This window comes from Stegodyphus dumicola, chromosome 10 (genome assembly GCF_044657685.1).
Source record: "Stegodyphus dumicola isolate Sdum_Otavi_A_Nest chromosome 10, ASM4465768v1".
Classification (NCBI taxonomy): domain Eukaryota; kingdom Metazoa; phylum Arthropoda; class Arachnida; order Araneae; family Eresidae; genus Stegodyphus; species Stegodyphus dumicola.
In genome coordinates, this window is record NC_140777.1 from 94,356,265 (window position 1) to 94,383,596 (window position 27,332).

Consider the following 27,332-nt stretch of genomic DNA (forward strand, 5'->3'; position numbering starts at 1 on the left):
TTACACTAGCTCTGGTTTATCTTTCGTTAATGAGATGTCGCTTTTTCAATGCTGCATTCATCCCCTTACCGCTCAGCTCTCTTCCACACCCAACCAGTGGAGGAGCCACAGCAGTCACGTGACAGAAACCTCCTTGCCCAACAACGTCAACCACTCCTACCCTCATCATTTGAGCCTCGAACAAAACATGTATTGTCTCCTCATCAGCTCCAGCTAATTCCTTCAACTTGCCAATAATTGCTAATCAACTCTGCAAGGACTCTCAAGCATCCATTGACATAAACTTTCTATGCTAGACAAATACCAAATCTTCGAATATTTCCAACAATGCAAATAGTCTGGGATAGTGCATCTGCATGGGACACTGTTTTGCAAACTATGTTTGTCTGAGTAGTCTGAAGTTAGTCAATTGATGCTTTACACCGCAGCTTTTGATTTTGTATCCAAAGGGTTTTATATTATTATGATTTTAAAGGGGCCCTGGCAGCAGCAGAATCAAGTCACCAAATTGCCAGAATTCGTTAACGAACGAGCTACTAGTCAATGGTTCCAGAAGTTTCAATGAAAATAAATAAGAAAATAAATAAAATTAAATTTAAAAAAAAAAAAAAAAAAAAGTTGGTTCGAAATTATCCAAAAAGTGCTTGAAAAAATTAAAATTGAAGCTGAAAGCAAATTTGACAATAATTAAGCCTAATTATGCTTTTAACGAAGATTTGTCTGGTGAAACTCTTGAGAGCATTTCAAATATTTTAGAAAACATGAAATTTTTTAAGAATTTTTAATTTCCAAATTTTATGAATTTATAATAAATAAGGCAAAGATAAGCAAAACAGTATGAAACTAAGAGCTTCTGGTTACAACTGATGAATTGAGTGTTCCACCCCCTCTGGCTACCATACTTTATGTAGTGAACATGATTACTGGTTAAAGGAAGATCTCGTGGTACTGATGGTAAAAAATGTCTTGAAACAAATATTTAGAAATTACATCTGTAATCCATTTTGTGAACAATTAATTATGCAGCAATGCAAAAATCAGACTGGGCATTCAAAAATAAGAAAATTATTCATGCATATTAATTAGTTTTCAAAAATTTGGAATTTTTTATAAATTTCTCTTGCTGAAATGATTTGATGACAGTCATTCTTTCAAATAATTTCTTAAAGGCAAACCCATAATGTTTAGCTATAAATTTTGGCCATGTGTGGAGTAAAGGGCTACCATTAAAATTTTGTTATACTGTAATGTACAGCGTTTTGACAATACTCCTAAAACTTCGACAGAATCACTTGGAACATGACTGGTAGCCAAATTATATTTTTTGACAATTCTTTTCATTCTTATAACCTGCTGGTTGAATTAAAAACAAGTATTCAGAGCCTTAGGAAAAAACAGAACAGCTTCTTGCTCTTTAATGCCTGATACGGAAGGATACCGAGTAAGCAACAACAAATTTTGCACACACAAAGCCTGTAACCCAAGTTTCAAGGCATCAAAAACCTTCAAAAAGGTTTGAAAGAAAAATAAAAAATTTTGCAACCTAGTACCACAAGCACAACATTAAAAAAAAAAAAAAAAAAAATTGGGTGGTGCTGACCAGCATGACTGGCTCTTAGAAAAACAAACAATTCACAACCATGGTCAAAAATGGTACCAGCCAATATTTACAAGAGTTATTGACACAGCTGTTGCAAATATGCATATTCTCTGCAATTAACACTAGAACAGCAGTAGGGGTCATTTTAAACCCTGAACTCTTTTTACCATTGATTTTTGTTTTATTGGAAGAAATCGTTTGGAATTTTTTTCACTTTTCCTAAATATATAACATATTTTTAAAAATTTTCAGCATTCTAGGTTTGTTAGTTTTTGAAATATTGGCATGCATTCCTAGAATGGCAGACATAAGTCATTTTGACCCCTTTACTTTTATCCCTCTTTCTGCTCCAGGCATTGTCAAATAACCCATGAAACACATCTACTCATACAGATTTTTCGATTGCATTCATAATACTATCTCCCAGAAAGATAAAAACCTGGGTGGTCTCAATACTTTGTAATGTCTACATAAGTTGTTCTTTCTTTGTTTGCAATTATCTATTCATTTAAAGAAAATACTGCAAAGAAGGTAGATGCAGGATTTTTCTTGCTTACATTTCTCTTCAGAAATAGTTTATTTTACAGATGTATTTTCACATTTGTTAGTTCAGCTTACTTACTGCAGGTGTTTTCTTGGTAATCCCAAATTAGTATTTGGTATATATGAATTCTTCCCCCCCCACACACACACATATGAATTGAATTCTTCCCGGTAAGTTCATTATCACCTTTCCTTTATGATGTGAGAACCATATGCTAAAATATATTCCCTATGTTTTCTGATATTTTTCTACTTTTTCAACTTACGGAGATTAAAAAATTGTTGCAAGAGCTCTCTGAAAATGAGTCTGACGAAGGCAAAATTGATAATTTTTCTGTAGAAACTAAAAATGTATTCCAGACACAAATTATTAGTGAATCTGAGGACCGTGAAGTAAACGAAGAACTCAGCAGAAATAAACAGGCAAAAACTGATCAGGGTATTTCCAAAACTGTTTTTACAGCTCCTGATAACACTATACGGAATGAAATAAATTCCAAAAATTCAGTCTGTGGCCGTGTTCCTGCTTATAATGTTCTAAAAAGAAACAGCAGGAACAACATCTTTCGCAAAGAGTCGTGTTTCTGAGGACAAAGTGTCTAGTGCTTCCAAGCTTTTTACTGATGATGATATCTTGCTGCATATAAAGTAATGTACAGAATCCGACACTCATCGGCAACTTGAAAATAAAGATGAAGTTATCTCTGGCTGAGTTAGATGCTTTTATCTCACAGTCCGAAGCATGGGGAATACCATTTTGCAAAGAAACTATATCACGAGATAGATTCAAAGAAATTTAACGATTTTTAAGGTTCGATAAAAAGACAAGATCTACTGGATTTTGCTCTTGCATGTGATTTATTGAAAACTGCAAAACATGCTACCAACCAAGACAAAATATTAGTTGATCAACAAGTATTCCCATCTATAACTAAGTGTAGATTTACACAATATATACCTAATAAACTTGACAAATTCGGAATAAAATTTTGTTTATCTGTCGACGTTGATAGTAAATACCTCTTGAATAGATTTCCTTATATAGGAAAAGAAGAAACAGCAAATCCTCAATTATGTTTGTCTGAAAATGTCATAAAATTAACAGAGCCACATCTAAACAAAGGGAGGAATATTACCAAGGATAACTATTCTACTAGCATTCAATTAGCAGAAATGCTAAAACCAAAATATACAACTATAGTCGGCACAATGAAAAAGAACAGAAGATAAATTCCTATATATTTGAAAAACATGCGTAGTAATCTTCATTCATCGACAATAGTGGAACATGATAATATCACAGTTGTGTGCGGAAAATGCACTGGAAGAATTGTTAAAAATTATTTTTTTATCAACTGCATAAATTCTTAATATGTATGTGTAACCTCTAATATTTTAAACATTAAATAGAATTGAAACGAAATGCTTTACATATTCCATTCAGCTACACATATAATAATATAACAAACATCAGAGAACATTAATCATTTCTGGACTTAGAGAGTGAATCATTGTCCAAGTACATAAAAAATATTATATAAATTGTGTTTTTAATTTTAGTTTTAATTTGTGAAACCATTTATTTGAAGTCAATTCTTATATTAAATTAGAGTTATTTGAGTAATTGTAGTACGATGCAATTGATCGCCATGTACTCAATACATTTAGAATATTTTAAAATTCAATAAATTATCATGCGATATTAAATATAAATTACGAAAAACATAAAGTACATATTTGTGCCAATGTATGGCATTTAAAAAAATTGTTCTACTGTTGTTATTTCAGTACTTGCACTGAAGAGTCAAAATGAACCCTTACCGCCGTTCCAATAGGTACAATTTTCCTGCCGTTCCAGTGTTAAAAAATTCTGAAAAGTATAAAAGACATTCGAGGATATACTGCAGTTGCATACCTCAAACAATATCTAAAAAAAAGCATTGGAAAACTTTTGGTGATATAATAGAGACCAGAAGTCATGGACTCTGTATGTTTAGATAGAAAAAGACCACAGAGGTACAAGGCAAAACCAAAGATGCCAATTAAAAAATATAGGGGAAGACGTCTTACGTTTTGTACAAAAGGAGATGTAATAAATTCAGGCTTCCAGGTGTTTATATTTAGGTGGAGGACTATGTTATTCAAAACTTGATGGCTCAAGTTACTGTTATTTTTTTCACAATGAGAGAAAGATTTATGCAGATTCTTATTTAATTTCCTTAAATATAAGGTGATAATATTTAATTATAACAATTTGAAAATCAATTCAATGTTTTTAATGACTATGCAAAAATGGTGTTGAGACTAATAGCCTTTCTGGGCTAAAAGTTTGAGTACCTTCTGCAGAACAGAAAGCAACAGTATATTCTAAAAACTGCCAGACTAGGTAAATTTTTATGTATAATCGAAACAAATCTGTGGAGCTCATCAAAATGAAAATACAAGAAAACAACTTATTTATGTGAACTTATAAATCATAAGCAAGGCTGTGTAAACAGATGCTCCAACTAGCAAGTGATAATTAAAACTATCTTGTTAATTGAAATACCATCTGCAACTAAGCCAAACTGATCTTTACAAAATTAAGGCATATCAGATACTTTAACTAGAATCTTTATACCAGATCAAAACCTTGTCAGTACCTTAGTCCAAATAATGCTGTGAATAACAATTTAATGGAATGCGGCTATTAAGTGTCAACAAAAGAGCACCTATTTTAATTTTCAATTTAAGATTATAATAAAAGAATCTCTGTGATAAAGACAAACCTTTTTAAATAAATAAAATGTTACAAATCAGGGGTGCAGCTTATTCACATAAATAATAAGGAACAGGCGACATAAATATGTGTCAACAGAACAGTGTGTACCACATAACGCATATTTAACAAATGAATAGTTACACAGGATATTGTAAGGGTAGTTTTGGTTTCAGGTTTTGGTGACATGTTATGGGATATTTTCATACAAACGATAGATAGCGACACATTTAATGTTGATTAAATGCAACTCTTCTCAGAAAAACTCCTGCATAGAAACAGAAAATATTTACTGAATTAAAAATTCTTGCTGCATTTGTTATTAACTATAATGTTAATAAAAAATGCAGCTAGAGTTCACGGAACTCAAAATTTACAGAATAAGTATCCTGTGATTTTGAAAAATCCCATAGCTTGGATAACTATATTTATGCTGCATTTTAATCAAATTTTCTTTCAATGATATTCATTAATAATAATCTGGCAATACATCAAATTTAGATTTTGCTGGAAGGGAAACTTTTCACCACAAAATCAAAGTTGCTATATCCTTCCCTTTAATCCTATTGATTGCGATTTAATCTCTAATACAAACTATAACTTGATACATACTAAAATATTTTGCTTATGGTTAAATATGAAAGATCCTTCGCATGAAGGATCTGAAAGCTAAACTCTCATGTAACTACTCAAGCTGGCAGCTCACGAACACACTTCAATTACATTTGTTATATATATGCTGCTTTTTGTGGACATTTTCAGAAATGATCTTCTCTACAGAGTTGATACTTCTAATGTGTACTTTTTTTAGGCATTCAACTAGCTTGTTGTCTCGTTAAACTACTGAACACTTTATACTGTTATATGCAAATAATAGATCAACTAACAAAAAACTTTAAATAATTTTTCTTAATACTTATTACATCTACTTATATAAACATCTATATTTGAAATTGTGAATAGAATGCAGCATTTTAATGAATTAAAAATTTAGACAACAAATTTCTTACAAAAAGGTTGCCTGAAAGAAATCTTTAGATTTTAAGATAAAAATAAATTTGAACATTTCCTTTACATTGTCAATTTACAAATATTTAGTCAATGAATTTAAGTATTTAGTTGACTTTTTTTATTTCATTAAAAATAACTTCCATTTTGCAAAAAGAAAAAAAAATCAGGCTTGTCAGTGCTTTCAAATCATCTGAAGCAATCTAGGTCTAACTGCCATCTATGAAATTTTTCTTTTAAGTCGTACTTTAGTTTAGGATTGAACTTGCTATAAAACTTCAATCAAAATTCATGAAAACGTTATTTCTTGCTTATTTATAATTATCAGGGACTGCTCGACTATTCAAGAGAAACCTCTTTACCCTACCCAAAGTAACAAACTGGAACCAATATTATTTAAAAATAACTATACATTGATTGCTTTACTTTTTCCTTCAAGTCTTGTCAAGCATGCTCCAATGGCAATCATTTACTGTATAGGCTAAAATCGTCTTGTCAAGCATGTTCCAATGGCAATCATTTACTGTACACGCTAAAATGTGTATGTTGTGATGGTCTCAAGACTGAGGGATAAAAACATTCTTCGTAACCCATCAGTGCAGGATGGTCCACATACGTCTGTTAAGTAGCAAATTATGACCACCAGTAAAATTTGCAGGAAATTCCTGCCTTTTCCTGCAAGGTCCAAGAACAGAAAGTGATAACCCCTTGGGCCCGGTTCATCGTGGAACGATGATACTTGGCAAAAGGAATTTGCATTATCTCCAAGTGGCTTTCTGGCTGTTCTGCTATTCCTTGCCTAATTTGGGAGGGGGTTTTATCTGGGACTCCAGTTTATGTTGCTGCAGGTTTACATGTAGATAATATGTTTTATTATCATGCAGTTTGTGTGTGTAATTTTTTTTTTATTATTTATGAAAATGTTTCATATCAAGTTTTCTTTTTAAAAATACAACCACTTTAGACATTAATTTTCATCAAGAACACACTTTAAAAAAAATTTCACAGCTTCAAAATTAAATCAAAATTATTCAGAATGTATTATACCTTTGATATCCATATACGCAGTCCGCATATTCAAAAGGCAAATGAGCCATTTCTTGACTTTAACCATCATATCTACATACCAAACAATGGATTCCTGTATCTCAAAAAATTTCAAAACAGTTACATATGTATAATTTAGAATTCCTAAACATTTGCAGCAAGTACATAAACAATGGTTAAATTTTTACAACATGTAGGTTGTACACAATTAAAAACAATTATTAGCTTAAAAACTTACAAATGGTCTTTCGAACTGTTGAAAGTTACTTTGTGCTGCCTCTGAAACATCTACTCTCTTATGACACCATCCTGCAGATATCTGTCAAATTGTGCATAAAATATTCAAATATGCCATGCTATTAATGCAGGACTTGTTATTACACTTTTTAACAACTGGGGGGGGGGTAATGACCAACTCCATAATTTTACACCAAGTTTTATTGATGTGACATCACCACATAGAATAATTTGCCAGTATTTTGAAATTAACATTACCAAATGCTGTATTCTGTTTAGTATATCAATCATAAAGTTAAATAAACTGACTAAAGTATGTTACGGTCATAGTAAAAAATTTTATCACCTAAACCAATATTAAGTAAGAGAAAAATATTTAAATAACTCCAATGCTTAAGCTTTCATTACCATGAGTCACTCAGAAGAGATGGCAGTTAATTTGTAAGGATCTTAAGTTTTACTAACGTTTATTTTATTTTAAATCTTTACCATCACTTCTTATTTTCTACTTCCGGCCAGAATTATAAGCGTGAAGGAGTTTATGCAAAGTTGTCTGGCGAACACCAAGTATTTAAGTGTGGCCTTTTTGCCAAGCAGAAGAGAGGAAGCAGTGAGTTCGAAGCAGGCCGCTTACCTTAGAAGTTACGCAGTTGCTATTTGCCTTCCAGGCCAGAGGTTTTAATCCTCTTGATAAATTAAACGTATTGTAGTGTTCACAGTCTCTGTGCTACATACGCTTCCTGTTATTATAAGGCCAATCTTATTCTAAAGTTAAATTAGAGTTTAGTTTTATTTTTATACCTTTTACGTTAGACCCCGAGTGGAGGGTCATTGTATTCCGAAGTACGGAAGTCATTGTATATAAAGAAAAATAAAGGGTCTTGTATACCCTTCGTCTGTATCCTGTCTACTTACTACAATTAGTGAACATAGCTTTAGTAAGCTCTCTGTTTTTAGTCAGGTCATTGTATGTTTCCGAAGAAGGTTAGAAGAGACATTGAACCTGATAAATTGACTTTTTTTTTTTTTTTTTTTTGGACATTTTCTGATTTCTGTAAATTTAAATAGAATACTTTATTAAATTAAATCCTTGTTTTGTACTTATTAGGAAGCCTTTTTTTAACTGTAATATGTTGAATAATTTCAGAAGGCATTGTGAATAAATCCACTTTTTATCAGAATCTTTTTACATTAACTTTTAAATAAAAATTACTTCTTTTATTGTGTTGAATACATCTAAAAACACTTGAATTGTTTCTAATTGTTCAACACAAACTTAAAAGACAGCCGACTTTTAGCACGTTTTATATATGTGCTTTAATTTCAAGTACCTAAACTTCAGTAAAAACAATTAAGTGTTTATGAAAATTACTGTATTAACATAAAATAATTTTCTCTTTGAAAACTGACCTTTTTAAAGCAGATTAATTGTAAGGTTATCAAAACTAAGCAAATGATTGAAGCAGAGTTTATGCACATACATCATCAGATACTGAAAACACACAAAGAAGTTGGAGAAAAAACAATGGAAAACAGCAAGAATCCTCATAAACAGTCACGAGAGACTGCAAAACTAAAAATGATACAAAGCAAACAAGATGAAAACAGAAAGATTATTCTTACAAAGAAATCTGATAATAAACCCTGTACTTATTTATATGTAATCATAATCTTTTTATTAAAAGTTTCTGCAAGCGTAAACATCATAAGGATAATACACTTTTAAGGAGATTTAATAGAACTTGTGCTATCAAAAGACGACCCAGAAATAACACTAAAGGACCAAGACTTCGGGCTTTTGAATATTTGATAAGACTTAATGGCCAAAATGCTGGCATTTGAAAATATTAAGGAAAACTCAAATAAGCAGCAGATTGTTGTTTAAAATGAAAATCTCAAGGACATATTTGAGGTAATAAAATATATAAACAAGACACCAATACTTAAATACAGATCTTTCTGTTGCAAAAATGTAAAAAAGTCAACATTTTGACCTACACAAGGAACCTTCAAAAGATACTTGTCAAAAGTGTGGTTACAGAACATGGACAAGAGAAAATCAAAATCCGTATTTTCACCTAATTTGATTCAGAGATGAGACACAAAAGCTAAAAACAATGATCTTAATTTCCGATAGCTTTAATTAAACAGGCCCAATGACACTCATTTTACAATTACAGAAGCTCATGCAATAAAGAACCAGCATACAATAAAGGGGTTTCCAACGCACTAGCACAATGGCACCCGCCGCTTTGCTATCACAATAAAAATGTTTTAGTTTTCAACAGTTTCATTTTTAATGAAATAGAAATTGCATCAAATACAGATACCAGCATAAAGCGAAATGCAAACCAATCAAATACAGATACCAGCATAAAGCGAAATGCAAACCAATCTCTTTTCCTACGTATATGTATTATTAACTCTATCCAACGGATGCCATCAAACGGATAGTCTAGAATGTACTATTAGGGACAAAAAGGTTGTAAACCTCCTCACTAGCATGTAAATATGAATATAAGTGCATGCATATATGCACATCTGTATGTTTGTGTGTGCAATACACACATCACACAGACCACTAGAAAGGTCAAACCTAAGCAGCATCAAATCTAAATACAGTGAAAAGTCGTTAATCCGGACCTCAAAGCTACAAACTTTCTGCGCATGCGTCAATGCATAATACTTTCACGCATGCACGTTTAATGTATAAGGGACAGTATAAGCTAAGCTAAAATTACCTAATTATCTATTTCAGTTAATGTTGCCGATTACGTTTTTCCTTAATCTTCGAATTGGATCCGGCTTATTATTTTTTGCAGACTGTTAGAGCAATTTTATTAAAGTAAGCTTGAACTTTCGATTATGTCAAATAGAATTTTCGATGCTGGAGCTGCCAAAGGATCTAAAAAGCAAAAGTATGTTTCAACGCCCATCAAACAAAAAGTGGTATTGCTGCAAAAAGTAGAGAAAGACATACCCTTTGTTTCTCTAACCATTGCGAAACCTGTTTATCAATTTCACGCTGCTCTGCTGGGGTGGGGGCAGGGGGGGACGTTGCTGCGCGGCCCGAATCGGAAGTTGATCTGTCAGCACTATACTTATCTTCAGGGCAGATGTTTCTATTTTATTTGGCTTATAACTCCTTACTAAATGTAGTACTTCATCTCGATGTACTCCATCTTTGATATGATTTAAATCAAATTCCTCGTCATTATAATTCGCTTCCTATAACGAAGAAAGTAACAGAGGTTATTGAAAACGAAAAAATTTCGATTGACAAATTAGTCGGTATTCTCGACACAGCAATTATAGCACTTGAACAGCGGAACTTTGTAACTGAACAAGAAATTATGTCTGTTTATAGAATTAAAGAGAATGTATTATCACATAAAAAACGAAACAACTTAAGTTGAAAGAAATGTTAAGTAAACAAATAAATATTAAGCTTTTTTTTTTTTTTTTTTTTTTGTAAATTTTGATACCCTTTAGACCATAATTGTTCTTTACTTCATAAATTAGTTTCATATTTTTAATTTTGTAATTTCTGCATGCCATCTTACCAGATTTAAACTGATGATCTATAATCCGGAATCGCCGAAGTCCCGATGAGTCCGGATTAAAGACTTGACTGTATAATTTTGATGAGGTTACATTTAATGTAAACAACTTATGTCTGATGAGGTCAATTTTAATATATCCTCAACAAAATTGAATTCTTTATAAAAAAGGTAGATCAACAATCTTGGAAATATATATCAGCCATTATTGTATCCTAATGACAGAGCCAGTTCAATAAAAGGGACAAGAATTTAAGGCATACATCTCAAATAAAACATACCTTCTTCAGGGTTCGTACACATTTCTGCACAAGCAAATTAAGTACTTTTAAAGAAAAAAATTAAGGACCTATGAGCAAATGGGAACTGAATAAATTTAATTAAAAATATTATTCTATGCCTGAATTTCACTTTTGTAATATCATCCTAAAAATAAAATAGATCCCTAAGTAGTATGCATTATTACTAAACATGAATTAATGAACATAACTATTAATAAGTTTGAGAATAAAATAAAACTCCATGCAGTTTACCAAGTAGCATTAAATATTTTACATTTATAATGGGTTTGACATATTTGAAAGAAGATATGTGACATTTACGTTTTACTAATAGTTAGCTTTATGCTAATTTTTTTATGCCTCATTTTGTCACATACTTGGTCAGTCTAGAGGTGAGGTTCTCAACCTGTGGTACGCAAGAAAAAAATAGGTGGTACACAAACAAGCAAAGTATTTTGAGCTATTTCAAAACAGTAAGTGGTAATAGTACTTTGTAGTAGTGGTACTAAAGGTTTTCAATTTTTGTTTAGATGGTACACGTTAGTCAAAAGGTTGAAAACCGCTGGTCTAGAAGTTTAAATAGCAGGTAGATTTTACGTCAAATGGCTTAGGTTAAAATGAGAAGCAAGATCATAATCAGCATCTTTCATAACAAAAGATTGAATGTTATCACCGCTGCTGAGCTTTGTGTAGAGTTCCAGGAGTTGTAACCCAGTTAATATACTTTCAGGTTCCAATAAGCCATTAAAGCACCAGGGGTGATAAGTTGTTTTGAATTATTTTAAGTCTCACTAGATGCAAAGAATAAGTTATACTCGAATTTCTACATTTTTGTGTTTTATCTTGTGATCACAGTGAGTATTAAAAAAAGGCAAGAACTCGCTTTAATATGTAGAGATGTAAGCAGTTAGTTATAAATAATTAAATTAGGTAAATAGTTAACCTTAGTCAGTATGGATTTACATGGCCACTATTAATTTTTTTAACAGTATTTGTTAAAAAAGGCCTATTAAAATCAAAATCTAATAAAAATTCACAGTTTAAAATGCATGTCATTTACAACACTGATTCTTAAAGGATATTAGAATAATCACGCATTGAAAGCTACAAAACATTTCTGTTGTGTAACAACAACACCCAACAAAATATTTATCCATCATTTTAATTTGAAGCCTTCCGACATTTTGTCTAGTTCATATCGATTTCCTTCTCTATTTAAGCATCTTTTCTAACAATTAGAGATTTGTCTCAATATGCAAACCAATGCTCTCGCTAGTTTCTGCGTGCTTTATCTCCTAACTTGTCAACCTCTCAACAATGTATTTATGAGGGTGTATTTGACCTGGTAAAAGTTAATTAGTCCAAAACCCCCAATAGACATGAAGCAAATTATCACCATGTCTGAAAATAACTACAATATCAGACAAAGGTTTAAATAAGCGTCTTATTTAAAAAGAACTTAAAACAAACATAAAGGCATGTTCTGATGCTTCAATTACATCTCACAGTGATGTAATTAAACAACAGTCAAATTCAAACTAAAAATGTGGACTAGTAATCAAAGATTATACAACTTAATTTTAATTTAATCTGGCTCAGTAATTCTATCACATGAGGAAACAGAAATGGAAAATTATAGTAAAGGCTGAAATCAAACAATTGCGTAATTTACAATTTTTCTTTATGTATTCGGTTTCTTTCTTCAGCATGTTTCTTTTTCATTTTAGAATTTTTGGATTTAATTGAGAATTTTTGATTCTGTTTTTCTAAAAAACACTAAATGCATTTAGAATGTATAGAAAAAGTGACTAATTTAATTTCTTTAGTAATATGGATTTCAGAAGAAATATGAAATATATAATTTAAAGTCCAGTTACAGAGCTGGTGTGGCAGAATTTTTAGAATTTAGTGACACACCAAACAACAAAATCTAGAAATGGCAAAACTTTTAGAATTTAGACAGGCATTGGAAGCAGAATTTAGAAAGGCACTATGCAATCGAATTTAGGATCCACAGAGATTGCATCAGATGGGAAAATGCTTAGTGCCAGCTCTGTGTATTATGCATTAAGACATATTAGATGGATCTTTTAAATTGCAAGTTTTCAATTTCTTTATTAATAAAAAAACTCCTTTCTATAACGCCTGCACAAGTGATATGATTAGAAACATTTTTGATATTTTCCATGCTTGTGTCTAGTGAAAAGTAAAGAAAATAAAGGGAAGATAAACATGTTAAGAAAAAGATTCTAGTATCAGGAGTAAAACATTCAAATATTATGTCTTCATTGTTCTTCTAGACTTTCTCCAAAAAGTAAGAAATTCATTGGAAACTTTCTGCAAAATACATCCATTACGTGTTGTTACCATGGAGACTTTTTTCATTTTGTCACATATTTATTGAATCTTCTAGAATTGTGGGTCTATAAATCTTGCCTTCAAATCTTTATAAATTTTCCAAGCTGCAATGTCAAAAATACTACAGAAAAATTATCCCAACCAATTCTGTAACAGCAAAAAGCCAGAAATATTTTGTGAAAAAAAAGGGGGGAGGGAAAAAGTGCAAAATTTATTTTATAGAGAAAACTGATGCATATTCTGAGAATTTTGAATAATTTGAGACAATTACATGGAAAATATGCTTACAATGAAAAAATTAAAAACAAGATATTTTTAAAGCATTATACCTTGTTTATTTTTCAGATACAAAATATTGTATTATAAGTTGCCAAAATGAAACTATAATATGACAGCGAAAAATAAAAATGTTTTATTTTAATGTTGTTTTTAAATATAATTCCAATATATTACACATAAAATCTATCAAAGTTATGATGTTTTAAAAAATCGTAAAAAAATTCAGATTTCGGAATTAAAAATTTTCTATAGAAACTGATCTTAAAATCGCCAAACTTAGAACCGTTTAATAAAAGAATTCACATCCCCAAAAGCGAAAATTGTTTAAGAGCTCTTTATTACAAAGAATGAATTTTGAAATGCTTATGTTTCGCTTCTTGCTTAGAAACTCGCGTATCCATCATTTATATTAGAAATAGAAACATTAATACCCATGATCCCCTTCAAAAGATAACCATATACATTAGTGAATCGCCAAAAATAATCCTCTAAAATGCTAATTCACATTCAAAATGGCAGTTGTAAAAAACAGACAGAAATTTCAAGGATAAAATTTAAGGACCTTCTACTGATTTTGACCAAAATTAAGGACTTTTAAGGACCAAAAATTGATTCCAAAAAAATTAAGGACTTTTAAGGATCGTACGAATCCTGTTCTTATAAGACATGTCAAAATTTAGATAACTTTTTTTGGAGAATAAAATAACTTATTCTTTATCTTTCAAATCCTAAAAGGTTAGGTGCTAATGTTTTTACAATGCTATCATTATCCCAATAAAGAATTACATTTGCATGTTCTATACTTATTTGGTTTTGAACAATAAAACCTTCTAAAAAAGAGTATTGACTTATTTGATTAAATTAATAATCCAAAAATTTTGAAAATAATGTACTACAGTCAAAAGTCGTTAATCCGGACTCGTCGGGACTTCGGAGATTCCAGATTATAGATCATCAGTTTAAATCTCATAAGATGGCATGCAGAAATTCTAAAATTAAAAATATGAAACCGTAATTTATGAAATAAAGAACAATTATGATCTAAAGGGTATCAAAATTTACAAAAAAAAAAAGCTTAATATTTATTTGTTTAATTTATTAAACATTTCTTTCAATGTAAGTTGTTTAAGTTGCTTCGTTTTATGTGATAATAATTTCTCTTTAATTCTATAAACAGACATAATTTCTTGTTCAGTTACAAAGTTCCGCTGTTCAAGACCCGTAATTGCTGTGCCGAGGATACCGACTAACTTGTCAATCGAAATTTTTTCGTTTTCACTAACCTCTCTGTCACCTTCTTCATATCTTTATCCATTTTTTGCAGAAATTCCACTTTTTGTTTGATGGACATCGAAACATACTTTCGTTTTGTAGATCCTTTGGGAGCTCCAACATCGGAAATTCTATTTGACATAATCGAAAGTTCAAGTTTACTTTTATAAAATTGCTCTTACAGTCTGAAAAAAGTAATAAGCCGGATCTAGTTTGAAGATTAAGGAACAACGCAATCATCAACATTAACTGAAATAGATAATTTTAGCTTATACCGTCCGTTATACATTAAACGCGCATGCGAAAACGTATTCTGCACTTGCGCACACGCATATGCGCAGTCGTAAAGGTCTTAAGCGCACGCGTAAACGCCTATGCGCAGAAAGTTTTTAGCTTTGAGGTCCGGATTATAGGTCATTCCGGATTATGGGTGTCCGAATTAACGACTTTTGACTGTAATAAATAATTTCTGTTTTCCGGACAAAGACGTTAAGTTTCTTAGCTACTCTTAATTTATCCGAATTTAAAGCTTAGTTTCATAACTTTTCTACATTTTCTTTTTTAATTCCAGTTTACTGCTTAACTGGATCTAAATTCATTGTATATTCTTAATCTCATGAAGCTAATTTTTTATTTATTGTAGTCTATCATTCTAATGCATTTACAATGACCATACTGAAGACACATTCTCAAAATGGTTTAACAGCTTAAAATAAACACAACAGAAAAAGGAAATATTTTAATAAGTAAATTTTTTTAAAGTTTATTTGTAAAAAAGTTCTAAAAATTAACAAAAAAAAATTTTTCAGCAAGTTTATTTGTAACATGCAATTTGTTAAGATGAGTGTCCTTACAAGAAAACTATTAAGCAAACGATGCTATTTTATGAAAAAATGGTTTGGTACTTTGAAGATGACTTAGTAGCAATATTTCAGATCATTAGAAATAATACAATGCACTTTATTGGCTAGAATTACAAAAATTCACTAATAATGCTCAATCCCAATGGATTTTATGTACAATGATAAGAAAAACAATTTTTCTTCTCTTAGTTGGATGCCAATCATCAAATATGGTTGTTCATCACCATTTAAATGAGCATTATGAATTTCCTGTCCTCAATTTTCAGTTGCTTTAGTGGGTCAGTACAATCATTCTTTGACTTGAGGAATTTTATAATGAAAACCTATCATTGCGTACATGGGAAAATAAATTTTGTTTACATCACCCCACATAGTAATCTGTTTTCACTTATATGTTACTTATATATTATTGCAACCCCCCCCCCCCGGTAGAAGTTACCCTAGTGAGCAAAGGAAAAAACTGCAGTACAAAACTGCTACAGAGAATAATGATATATTCTTTAGATATGCAGTGTGCAATTCTGATGATGATGCACTAAGCGATGCTTTCACTGCATACGAAGATGAACTGTAGAGAAAATGTTACACAATTTCAAAAAAACTTTTTAATATTTTATTTTTTTTGTTGCATCATATCCTCATTTAATAATTAAAACTTGTATGCTAAAGTGTATTTTCTTTTGATATGCTGACGATTTTTGCTGACTTATAATAATATTGAACGTTTGTGAATCATTTCAAAACATGAATACTGGCAATAAGTTAAACCTTTTCATCTTAAAATTTGCCCAACATTGTTCCAAGTTGATTATCTTTATTCGCAAGTACTAAAAATCATAAGCATGCACAAATTATATACTAAAATGCATTAATTATATACAAAATACGTCTCCTTTATGTATTGTCATGGTAGGTACCATTTAGACAGATTTCATATCTACATTTCACACTTAAGTGTTAACAGAAGTGCAAAAAATTAAATATGTTTTAAGAAATTTTGAAGATGTGGTAGAGAAAAAAAGATTTTACTCCTGCAGATAAACTTCTCAAAAACATGCTAAAATGGTAATAATTGCTACTCTGGAAATACAATCACATTTTTTGCACGTAACTGCTAGTCTAACCAGTCGGCCATGATTTATTTCTTGCTTTTGTTATATATATTACTCCATACATATATTTATTTACTGCTAATGAACAAGGTAGAACATTTAGCTGATAATTTACTCAAATTTTTTATATAATTAAATAAAACAACCTATATAATAATATTGTTAATGCTAGAACTTATGCCGTTTCATAACAATCTCAGACTCAGCATTTTAAGCAGGGCTGTGGAGTCTGAGTCGGGTAGATTTTTGGGTAAAAGGAGTTGGAGTCGCTAAAAAACACATTGACTCGTTTTTGTTGAACAGTTTGAAATGAAATGAAATTGAATTGAAAGAAAAAAATTAATGACAAACTGAGTTAATATTTTTATTTATGGACTATATACATTAATAAATAGTTATTTTCTATTTTATTGGCATATTAGTAAATAAATATAAGAGAGCAGGATGGAAGTGATATTTGCCATTATTGATTAAACTGATTTATTTAGTTACTAATCTCACTGGTGAATTTAGGTAAGCAGCAAGAACTCCCAAAATTGATGCCATTCTTAGAAAGCGAGCAGGAAAAGGAACAACGCAATGGAGAAGTACACATTTGATGATACAGTGTTGTTAGAATTAATAACTTTTTCAGAAGACATAAATAACCCTAATACTTCACTAACAGAAAGACTGTGGAATGATCTTGCAGAACAGGAAACCCTTCTTTCAACACTGTAACCGTATATAGCCACAAAAAAACTACAATCTGAAGAATTAACAGGAGACGAGAATGTTAGATGTAGATTACCCTAATGTTTCAGTAACAGAAAGACTGTGGAATGATCTTGCAGAATTGGAAACTCTTCTTTCTGTCCCGTATATAGCCACCAAAAAGTTACAATCTGAAAAATTAACAAGATGCAAGACTGGAAGAATGTATGTTTGTATTTTCTGATATGGAGGGTTTATTGCAGAAGCAGTCATTTCTTCAATGAAGAAAAGAAAAACTAGTTTCCTAGACGTGTTGGGTTCAATATATGTAGATCCAAAACGTCGAATTTTGTTGGATGACAAACAAATTAAAAACGCAAAAAAAGCCATCTATGAACTTTCATTAAGAATAAAATTATTCTCAGAACTGGAATATTCAAATCAGGACAGTCAAACTACAGATATTGCAACTGAGTCTCTATCATCCATTTCCACTGATGAATTAGATTGAGAAATATTTGGATAATATTAAAAAGGCTAAGGCAAGCGAATGAAAATAAATAACCAAGAGCCTATAGATATAAAATGAAAAAACACAAACAAGATTTATACACAGCCTTTGAAGAAATAGATAAATATGATTGCTCTTGCAAAACACCTCTTTTAGATCTTATAAAAATCTATCCTGAAAAGTTAAAGGAAATAGCCCTAACAGTAACAGCTCTTCTTCCTACTCGAGTCAGTGTGGAAAAACTCTTAGATCTTTTATCAAATCATATCTTTGGTTCTCTAGCAAAAAAAAAAAAAAAAAAAAAAAAAAAAAAAAAAAATTGCCGAAGTTTTACAGTTTCTTAAAAATTACTAATGCCAGTTTTTCCCTTTTGTACTAAATGATAATTAATATAAAAAATTTGCTATGCATCAATTTTTTTCTGTAGCATCCATTCTTTTATATTAAAAAATAAGCTGCACCTATATGTATATGTTTACATATATATGAAGGAGTTAAGAGTCAAACATTAAAATTTCAGGAGTCTGTCATTTTCCCTACCGACTATAAAGCCCTGATTTTAAGGCTGGTTAAGATATTAATTTCAAAGTCAAACCATATGAAAAAATTCTTTCACAATTCTATCTTTTTAAATATTCACAAAAGTATCACAATAAAAAAATTCACAAAAGTCTTTTCTCCTACTGTATGATAGCAGACTTGTTTTATTCAATTTCAAAACTTACCTCAACACTTTCATGACAGAATGCTGCTACAAAGATAGGTTTTTGTAGATTAGCTGTTTATTAGTAAAAACTGAAATATCCTTTAGTCCTCACAGATTGGGATCCCAGAAAAAAAAAAAAATCTTCCGATAAAAGGAAGGTTTTAAAAGGAAGACAAATTGCTCAGTTAAATATCTAAATCAAAATGTAAAACATTACATGATAAAAGTTTATACATGTACGTTACCACTAAAAATTAAAATTTAGGTAATTAAGGATTTAAATTCCTAAAAATATATGTATGCACACGTTTGTGTGTATATACACATATATATGAACACACACACACTTGCACGCATACATTTTTCTCAATCTGGTCCCCATAATAGAATAGTGCCTAAAGTTTTGTATCGCATTGTACAAAAAGAATTTTTTAATATAAGAGAATAAACCTATTTTTGATTTTAAAAAGATAACTGTAAAAAGAATGCATAATATGATTTCTTTATGTTGGTCATCAAATACAAAATATTCTCCACAGCTTCTTGTTCAAAATTAAAGGGTAAAATCCTAGTATACAGTAGGACCTTGGTGCAATTTTGAAAGCTGTTGGCAGAACCAAAATGACTCATTTCTTGCTCATCATAAACACCATATTTAATGATCATCATGTCCCCAAATCCCGTGTGTATCATATACAAGGATTAAACCAATTAAAGATGAGAGTACAGGTTCTGGCGAGTAGAATGTGAAGGGCCAATTTGTCCTTTATTTTTACGTTTTATTATCATTAATTAGTCTGAAAATATTACTATTATTAATAATAAATAGTCAAATCCTATGTATTTTTTGGTATGTAAAACTAGGTGCCCCTTCGATTAGCGACAAATTGTGGCAATGAAACCTCAATTTCAGTTACCATGATAGTTTTGTTTTAAGCTTCTTGATTTTTTGATTTTTTTTTTAAAATGAAAATAGATCGATGTGTACAAGTTTACAATTGGGTGCCCCTTGTTTTTTGGCGATTCTTTTTTGACACCAAGATCAGCACCAGAAAGGCACAATTTCAAGATGGCCGCTACACAAAACCAAAATAAGAAGACAAAAAATTGTAGAAACTCTGTGTCCATGTACATATCGATCTGTTCCGAAATATCCCAGAATTGGACAAACTAGAAAACACACTACCTTAATATTTGTCCATGTACACATCAATCTATTTTCATTTAAAAAATCAGAAAGCTAAAAAAAACTATGATGGCAACCAGAAATGAGGTTTCATCGGCAAAATTTAAAAAAAAAAAAAAAAAAAAATTTCGCTAATCGAAGGCACACCCAACTCTACACTAGAGCTAAAAAATTGTAAATTCAATTTTAAACTGCAATCTGTTACATCAGCAATAAAGTTAAATTTTTCATTAGTATAAAATTTGGGTCGCAAACCTGTTTCATTTCGGATTTTTTGGGGGGGAAGTACAGAATCGCCCACTGCTTGGTGCATCTTTAAGAACTGCACTAACTCGGTATCCATGTGCACATCTACCTATTTTCACTTCAAAAATGGCATTGCACACTCCCTTTACTTTATCCACGTACACATCAACCTATTTTTACTTAAAAAGTCAAAGAAAATTGACAAAAATCGAATTCTTACTCTTGTAAAAAGTGCGAAACAAGTAAGTGGGCGATTCTGCACTTTAAAGTTTCTACCAACTGTAATGCAAAAAAACATGATGCAGTTTCAAGCAACACAGCCAAATTCAATAACGGATTTACCTTATGCTGTTTAACTAGCAGTCCTGATAAATATGCAAGTTCTGTTTAATGAAAAATTTATTTTAATTATTCTAGAACTGCACAAAGAATTATTTTACTAATCTCAAATGTTTGACTTTGCATCATTTAAATACCTTTTAAGGAAATACAAGTAGCAAGAAATTTAGAAATGTGCTAGTGTACTGATCCATTAACAGCTGGAAAATATCTTTTACAAGAAAATTCAGATCTCTCTTTAAAGCATAAATTCATTCCAGTTATGTAACATACTGCTTTAACAGATGCAGAAAGATATATGCAATTTATTTGTTCGTAAAAAAACTCTCTCATGAAACAACCACATTTTATTTTCTACATATATTTCTACTTTTTTAAGAACTGAAAAATTACTACTCTTTAACAAAATGCTTTGCTTTCAAAAGCACTCATTCAAAATGGGACAGTAACCAAAAGTATAGTGAAACTACCTTTCAGTTCAATTAAGACTTATTCAATTCAATCACCACCACACACTCAAATACTAAAACTCCATAAAACTATGGGACAATGAAAATGTAACGGAAACTTCACAGTAAAATTTTGATTGACACAATATATAAGTTTTTTAAAGCCCTGCTTTAACTCACCTGAAGAAGCAAAAGCTGACAGACTAAGAGGCTTTCAGATCTCAAAGTGAATACAAGTGTAATACACAGCAGAATTCCTTGAAAATGCTCTTTAGAACTTTCGGCGAACTCTAAACAGAACAGCAAATAATTCAACTCTAGAAATAACTTTTTTATGTCTATACCAGTTAATGAACAAAAATATCTTAGCTCATAAATGATCAAGAAACCCATTTACTTCCTATACATTACAAAAACTGTAATACCTCAAAAAATTCTTTCTACAGAGCTAGACATTAGTTTATGTATTCATTATTAAATTTCCTTATTCTTTATAAAACTAGATATTCATGCAAATAATAATGACTTTTCGTCTTTAAAAATGTAGTCTCTAATTTTAAAAAAAAATTAACATTTTTGAAACAGATCTCATGGTATATTTGGTTAAAAATAACTTTTTAGCACAGTCATGCAATTCATATATGAGTCCTCTTTACCTTGGCAACTTATCTCTCCTCTTTCCAACATTCTGCCCTCCAATTTATCAGGATCATGAAGAGGTCTATGTTAAAATATCAAAATTACAAATATTAAGATTAAACTGAAAAAAATTATTTTTCACACGTACCTTCTACATTGTGAATAAAAAATTGTCTATGTGAACTATATCTTAAATTGCATTATAAAAGATAAATTGAATATAAACACGACATGAAACAAACTACAATTACAAAAAACATGAGGCAATAGATTAAGAGTTACTAAATTATTTATTTACAATATAACAGTGGTTAAACAAGCGGCAAAATATTACCGACGTTCTTTCATCCACTTCAATAAATCTAAACAGCACAGTAGTTCCATTGATTATCACAGATGAATGTCGCCAACATTAATAAGATTTGGTATGCTGTAAAAGAAGTGTGGATGAATTAAACTACATAAAATAGGGATTACTGACCCTATACAATCCTGATGATTATTCACAATGATTTTAAACAAGATGAAAATAATACAATGATATTATGTACAATGGTCAATAATTTACGTACAATGCTTTAAAAAACTAAAAATTATTAAATCATAATTTCTTATCTGATGATGATGTAACTGCTTTTAGATTGCTAAAAAAATCACTCAGACCTAGAAGTTCTTCACACGTGTCATCTTCCATCAGCACGTCGTCGTCATGCCTGGATCTTTTCCATAAATCTGTTTTCAGTTCTTCCCATTTACGTTTCCGAGTCTGTTGTTTCTCCTTCAACTCCCGATCCAACCATTTATGAGTAGATTCCAGTAACACTTCTACTCGGAGATTACCCCGAACTCTGGATTTCTTTCGCGCAATGCTGGAAATCATATCTAAAAGATCGTCAGTCTGCAATTTTGTTTTACACATTTCAAGAACGTCGCACATCAGTTTGATAAAACAATAAATAAAATCCCACACTTGGTGGAATGTTAGATAACAAACAGTTTTAAAAAATATATAAAATCTTACGACCACTGCTAAAACAGTCCAAGGAAAGAGAACTTCCGTTAGGCTTAACAGAAGTTATCAGGATACACTCGTAAGCACAATTTCGGAGGTTATAAAAACTCAGAATCAGAGAGAGACAACCTGAAAATATACCAAAGCAGCTGTTGTTGTAGTTTTCAGTTCAACAAATATCAAAATCTTATTCGAATTTCCACATTGCTTACTAAACAGTTATCCAATCTTAAAATGGCGTACAGAACGTTCTGAAAATTTCTGCAATTCGCAATCCCGACAACCGTCATGCATGACGTTACTAAGTAGGTGTAAGGAAAACGTTCAAACATCCAATCAGCTATAAGGACATTGATGACGTTCCAGCATCTGTCCCGTGATCTGAAAGTGGTTAACAGTTAAAATACCTCTTCCTAAAACCAGAATATATTTTTAAGAAGTAAAATTTTATGAAATACAGTAGATCTTTGTTGTAATCAATATAAAATACGGTTTTTCAAGTTAAAAAAAATTTGATTAGAATGAAATAATATTAAATATAGATTATTATTACTCAGTTCTTTAATAAATAAAAATTTATTCCTGCTTTCATTAGTAATAAAAGCTGCTATAAGTGATCTCTGTCATAATCCTGTTAAAGAGAATTAAATCTAGAAATAAGTTTTTCTCTTTTATACCAGATAAATAACTAATCTAATTATCTTAATTGAATCAAATATATCAGAACCCTAGTTTGGACACCGCCGAGATGGAAAATCGTTTTTTTTTTTTTTTTTTTCTATCTACTAGACAAAGAGCGAGTCTCGTGTCATCATCTCGATCATTATACAGGTGACGGAGGATGGGGACGCCTGGTGTATAACATAGGTAAACAGGCATATGTCCCACGTCCTGCACTATCTCGAAGAAACAACTCGCTGGAGCCCCATGAATGGCCATACAGGGACTAGATGTCAAGTTGATTTTACATAGGACCTTGTTTATAAAACAAAGTAACTTAAAAAGAATATAAAGGCTAGCATTAAAAGACTTAAACACACATATAAGCTGAAACACATAGATACACAAAAATAAACATAAAAACACACTCATAATTACATAACATAAAGACATAAAAAAAACACACGAGAATACATAACATGACACATCATGACACATAGAATACATACGGAAACACATAGAGCACATAAATACAAATATTGCACACATAAGAAACATATGAGACATAGTAAGGTGTGCGTAAAACAGAAGCGCTATGCGCAAATATACTGAATACCCATAATACATATTGTACATACTTTAGAAGCGTCTGTTTAGAAGCGTCTATTGCATGATTTACATATGTTTCGTTGCATACACTGCATTGGTGCATTGAATGGATATTATGCATTTCGATCTGAGATAATTACTGTTATACAATTCTGGAAGGATTATGATCATTATACAGGTGACGGAGGACGGGGACGCCTGGCGTATAACATAGGTAAACAGGTATATGTCCCACGTCCTCCACTATCTCGAAGAAGCAACTCGCTGGAGCCCCGTGAGGCTGCACCGGGAGTTTACATGGCCATACAGGGGCTAGAAGTCAAGTAGATTTTACATAGGACGTTGTTAATAACACAATGTAACTTAAAAAGAATATAAAGGATAGCATTAAAACACTAAACACACATATAAGCTGAAACACATAGATATACAAAATTAAACGTAAAAGCATAAAAACACACTCGCAATTACGTAACATAAAGACATAAAAACACGCACGAGAATACATAACATGACACATAGAATACATATGGAAACACGTAGAGCACATAAATGCAAATATTGCACACAGAAGAAACATATGAGACATAGTAAGGTGTGCGTAAAGCAGAAGCGCTATGCGGAAATATGCTCAGTACCCATAATACATAATGTACATACTTTACATTGGTGCATTGTACGGATATTATATATTTCGATTTGGGATAATTACAGTTATACAATTCTGGAAGGATTCATGGTTACATTAGAGACATACAATACATTGGATAAATACAACGCGTCGGAAATTTGTTCGTTAGCTGAGTAGCTGACGTTTCACTTTCTGACAGTCGTTTTAGAGCTAAACTGAAGACGGCAGAGGTCAAGGATAGTTTTTGGAAGTGTAAATGACGGATATTTTAATTTCTTAAGGTTTGCGTGAAACTCGAGGGTTTCGCGATAGAAATAAAGCATTTGATGCTGACGATTCTATTTTTATTGGATTATTTCGACTTTACAAACCTATAGCATGGACACTTATCAATAAATTAAGGGTGCTACTTTGGTAGACGGTTGCACGAATTTTTGGCGATTTACGTCAGCGCAATTTGTAAGTACGATTGCAAATTATTTAATTGTTATTAGACAAAATATCTATTGAGAAAATGGCAACAGCTAATTTCTGGATGTCGTTCTATTTTATAATTTTAAAAATATACATTGAGATTATGAACGCTTGAAATGTTTAATGGTACGATGCAGTAAGTACGTTTGTTATGTTATGTACGTTTACGAATACGTTACGTGTAGGTTATTAAGATTTATCTTTAAATAAATGTTTGTCTTTTACAACCATTTTACGAGTGATTAATTTAACAACAAAAGGAAGTTAACATAAATCAGAAACGAGATTATTCTGAAACCTAAGCCTAAAGCTACAAGAATTTGCTATACGTAAATAAATTGAAACGAATTTGAATTTCAAGGTATGTGCATTGATTGCTGTAATATATTTATTATAGACTTTAATTTTGTTATTTTTTTATCATTTTGGAAAGAGAGTTTATTTTTTTTTCATTTCTTTAAATTTTGAAATATATTTAGAACGTCAGACAAACTTATAAAATACCAATAACTGTGTTCTACTAAGTTGCCTAACTGAAAGTTAATAATAATAGCATATATATATATATATAATTTTCAATTTAATGAGTACGAAAATGTCTATTTTCGGTAAGGCAAAGAAATGCGATTTAAGAATATTAGCTGAAGAATTGGGAGAAGATGTAAATGAGAGTCATAAAATGAGCGATTTGAAAAAGATAATTTTGGCTAGCAAAGAGTACGATGAAGAATGCGCCAAAGAATGGTTGAACATTATAATAAATCAAAGAAAAGAAAAAGAAGACATTGAAGAACGTAAGCGAAAAGAAGAAATTGAAGAACATAGGCGAAAAGAAGCATATGAGGAAAGAAAACGAAAGTACGAAATGGAATTTGAACTGCAAAAACTACGTATTGAAGCAGAATGTAAATCTACAAATTCTGCCACCAATGAAAATGCTAGTGGTACGCACATGAATCCAAAGTTAGAGCTTCATCGTTTGATGCAAAAATTTAAACCTGACGAGAATGATATCAGTTTATATTTAGTCATGTTTGAACGTTTGGCTAAACAAGTTGAAATACCAAAAAATACATGGGTTACTCATTTGTTTGGCTTATTGCCGTATGATATTAATTTAATCGCCTGAGAAACCGATGAGATTGCAAACGATTATAAAGAAGTTAAAAGGATCTTATTAAAACGGTACAAGATGACACTTGAAAATTTTTGCGAAAAATTTCTTACGCACAATACGAGTGTAGGAAACACATGGAAGAATTTTGCGTATGAGTTAAGAAAATTTTTTAATGAATGGATAAGCGGATATAAAGTAGATACTTTTGAGAAACTTAGCGACCTTATTGTAGCGGATCAGATAAAACGTAAAGTGTCTCCAGAAGTAAAAGTTCATTTTATTGACATCTGGTCTAAGTTGATTTCACCAATTGATTTAGTTGAAAAACTAGATGATTATGATACCTTGAAGTCAACTTTCAACAATAAACAACCGCGTAAAAAAGGGTCTTACGATAAACGAAACTCCTTTAAAGATGGTCCAGTTGCTACAATCAACGAAAAGAAAAAACTGTACGGTATCACACATAATGAAAAAGGTGAACCAAAATGCTTCAGCTGTAATAATTTTGGACACATCTCAAGGGACTGTCCGCTGCCCAAACCAGTAGTAACATGCCGAAAATGTAATAAAACAGGTCATAAAGCTAAAAATTGTGTTACTAAACCTGAAAATGAACATTCAAATGATAAAAGTTATTCTGTTAAGCAAGTTGGAGAAAATATAGAAGAGAGCAATTCATATTTGAAGACAGCAAAACTGAATAATTGTGAAGAAGTACAGGCTTTAATTGATACGGGGAGTTCTTGTTGTCTCTTAAGAACTTCAGTTGTTCAGAAACTTAAAGTGAAACCAGAACCTGCTATGAATGAATTGTACGGTTTTGGAAATCAAAGGGTGCCTGCAGTGACCTCTATAGGAATGATTAAAGCCGATATTGAAGTTGATAATGTAAAAGGCCAAGGCATAAATATATACCTTGTACCTGATAATGCACAGCCAGTTGATCTAATCATCGGACGGACATGGCTTGATCTCCCTCACATCGCTTATGTCAGAATAGGAAAAAGATTTCACTTCGGGTATAGAGAAGATGAAATATTTAGTAACCTCCAAATTGATGAAAAAATAAATCGAGTCTGCCTTAAAGCTCTTCAGGAAAATGAATTAGAGAAAAATATGGTCAGTCTTGTCAGTTCTCA

The 27,332-nt window shown here is 31.2% G+C and overlaps 2 protein-coding genes across 2 annotated transcripts in view; both read right to left on the bottom strand.

Annotated features, from left to right (window-relative positions):
• The window catches only part of LOC146995037 (uncharacterized), a 76,778-nt gene extending 54,633 nt beyond the window's left edge, over positions 1-22,145 (bottom strand). Inside the window, exons 1-5 of the mRNA XM_085825269.1 lie at positions 22,022-22,145; positions 21,705-21,769; positions 21,229-21,338; positions 7,195-7,275; positions 6,957-7,050 (exon numbers count right to left, since the gene is read on the bottom strand). Coding sequence (XP_085681395.1) covers positions 6,957-7,050; positions 7,195-7,275; positions 21,229-21,338; positions 21,705-21,769; positions 22,022-22,071 — 400 coding nt within the window. The 5' untranslated portion in view covers positions 22,072-22,145. The remainder of the gene's footprint in view (positions 1-6,956; positions 7,051-7,194; positions 7,276-21,228; positions 21,339-21,704; positions 21,770-22,021) is intronic.
• Positions 21,959-22,983, bottom strand: LOC118197827 (uncharacterized). Its single transcript, XM_035369372.2, has 2 exons — positions 22,351-22,983; positions 21,959-22,117 (listed from the first exon to the last, which is right to left on the bottom strand). Exons 1-2 carry the CDS (start codon positions 22,622-22,624, stop codon positions 22,050-22,052), a joined length of 342 nt encoding a protein of 113 aa, XP_035225263.2. The 5' UTR covers positions 22,625-22,983; the 3' UTR covers positions 21,959-22,049.
• Between the last annotated feature and the right edge of the window lie 4,349 nt (positions 22,984-27,332).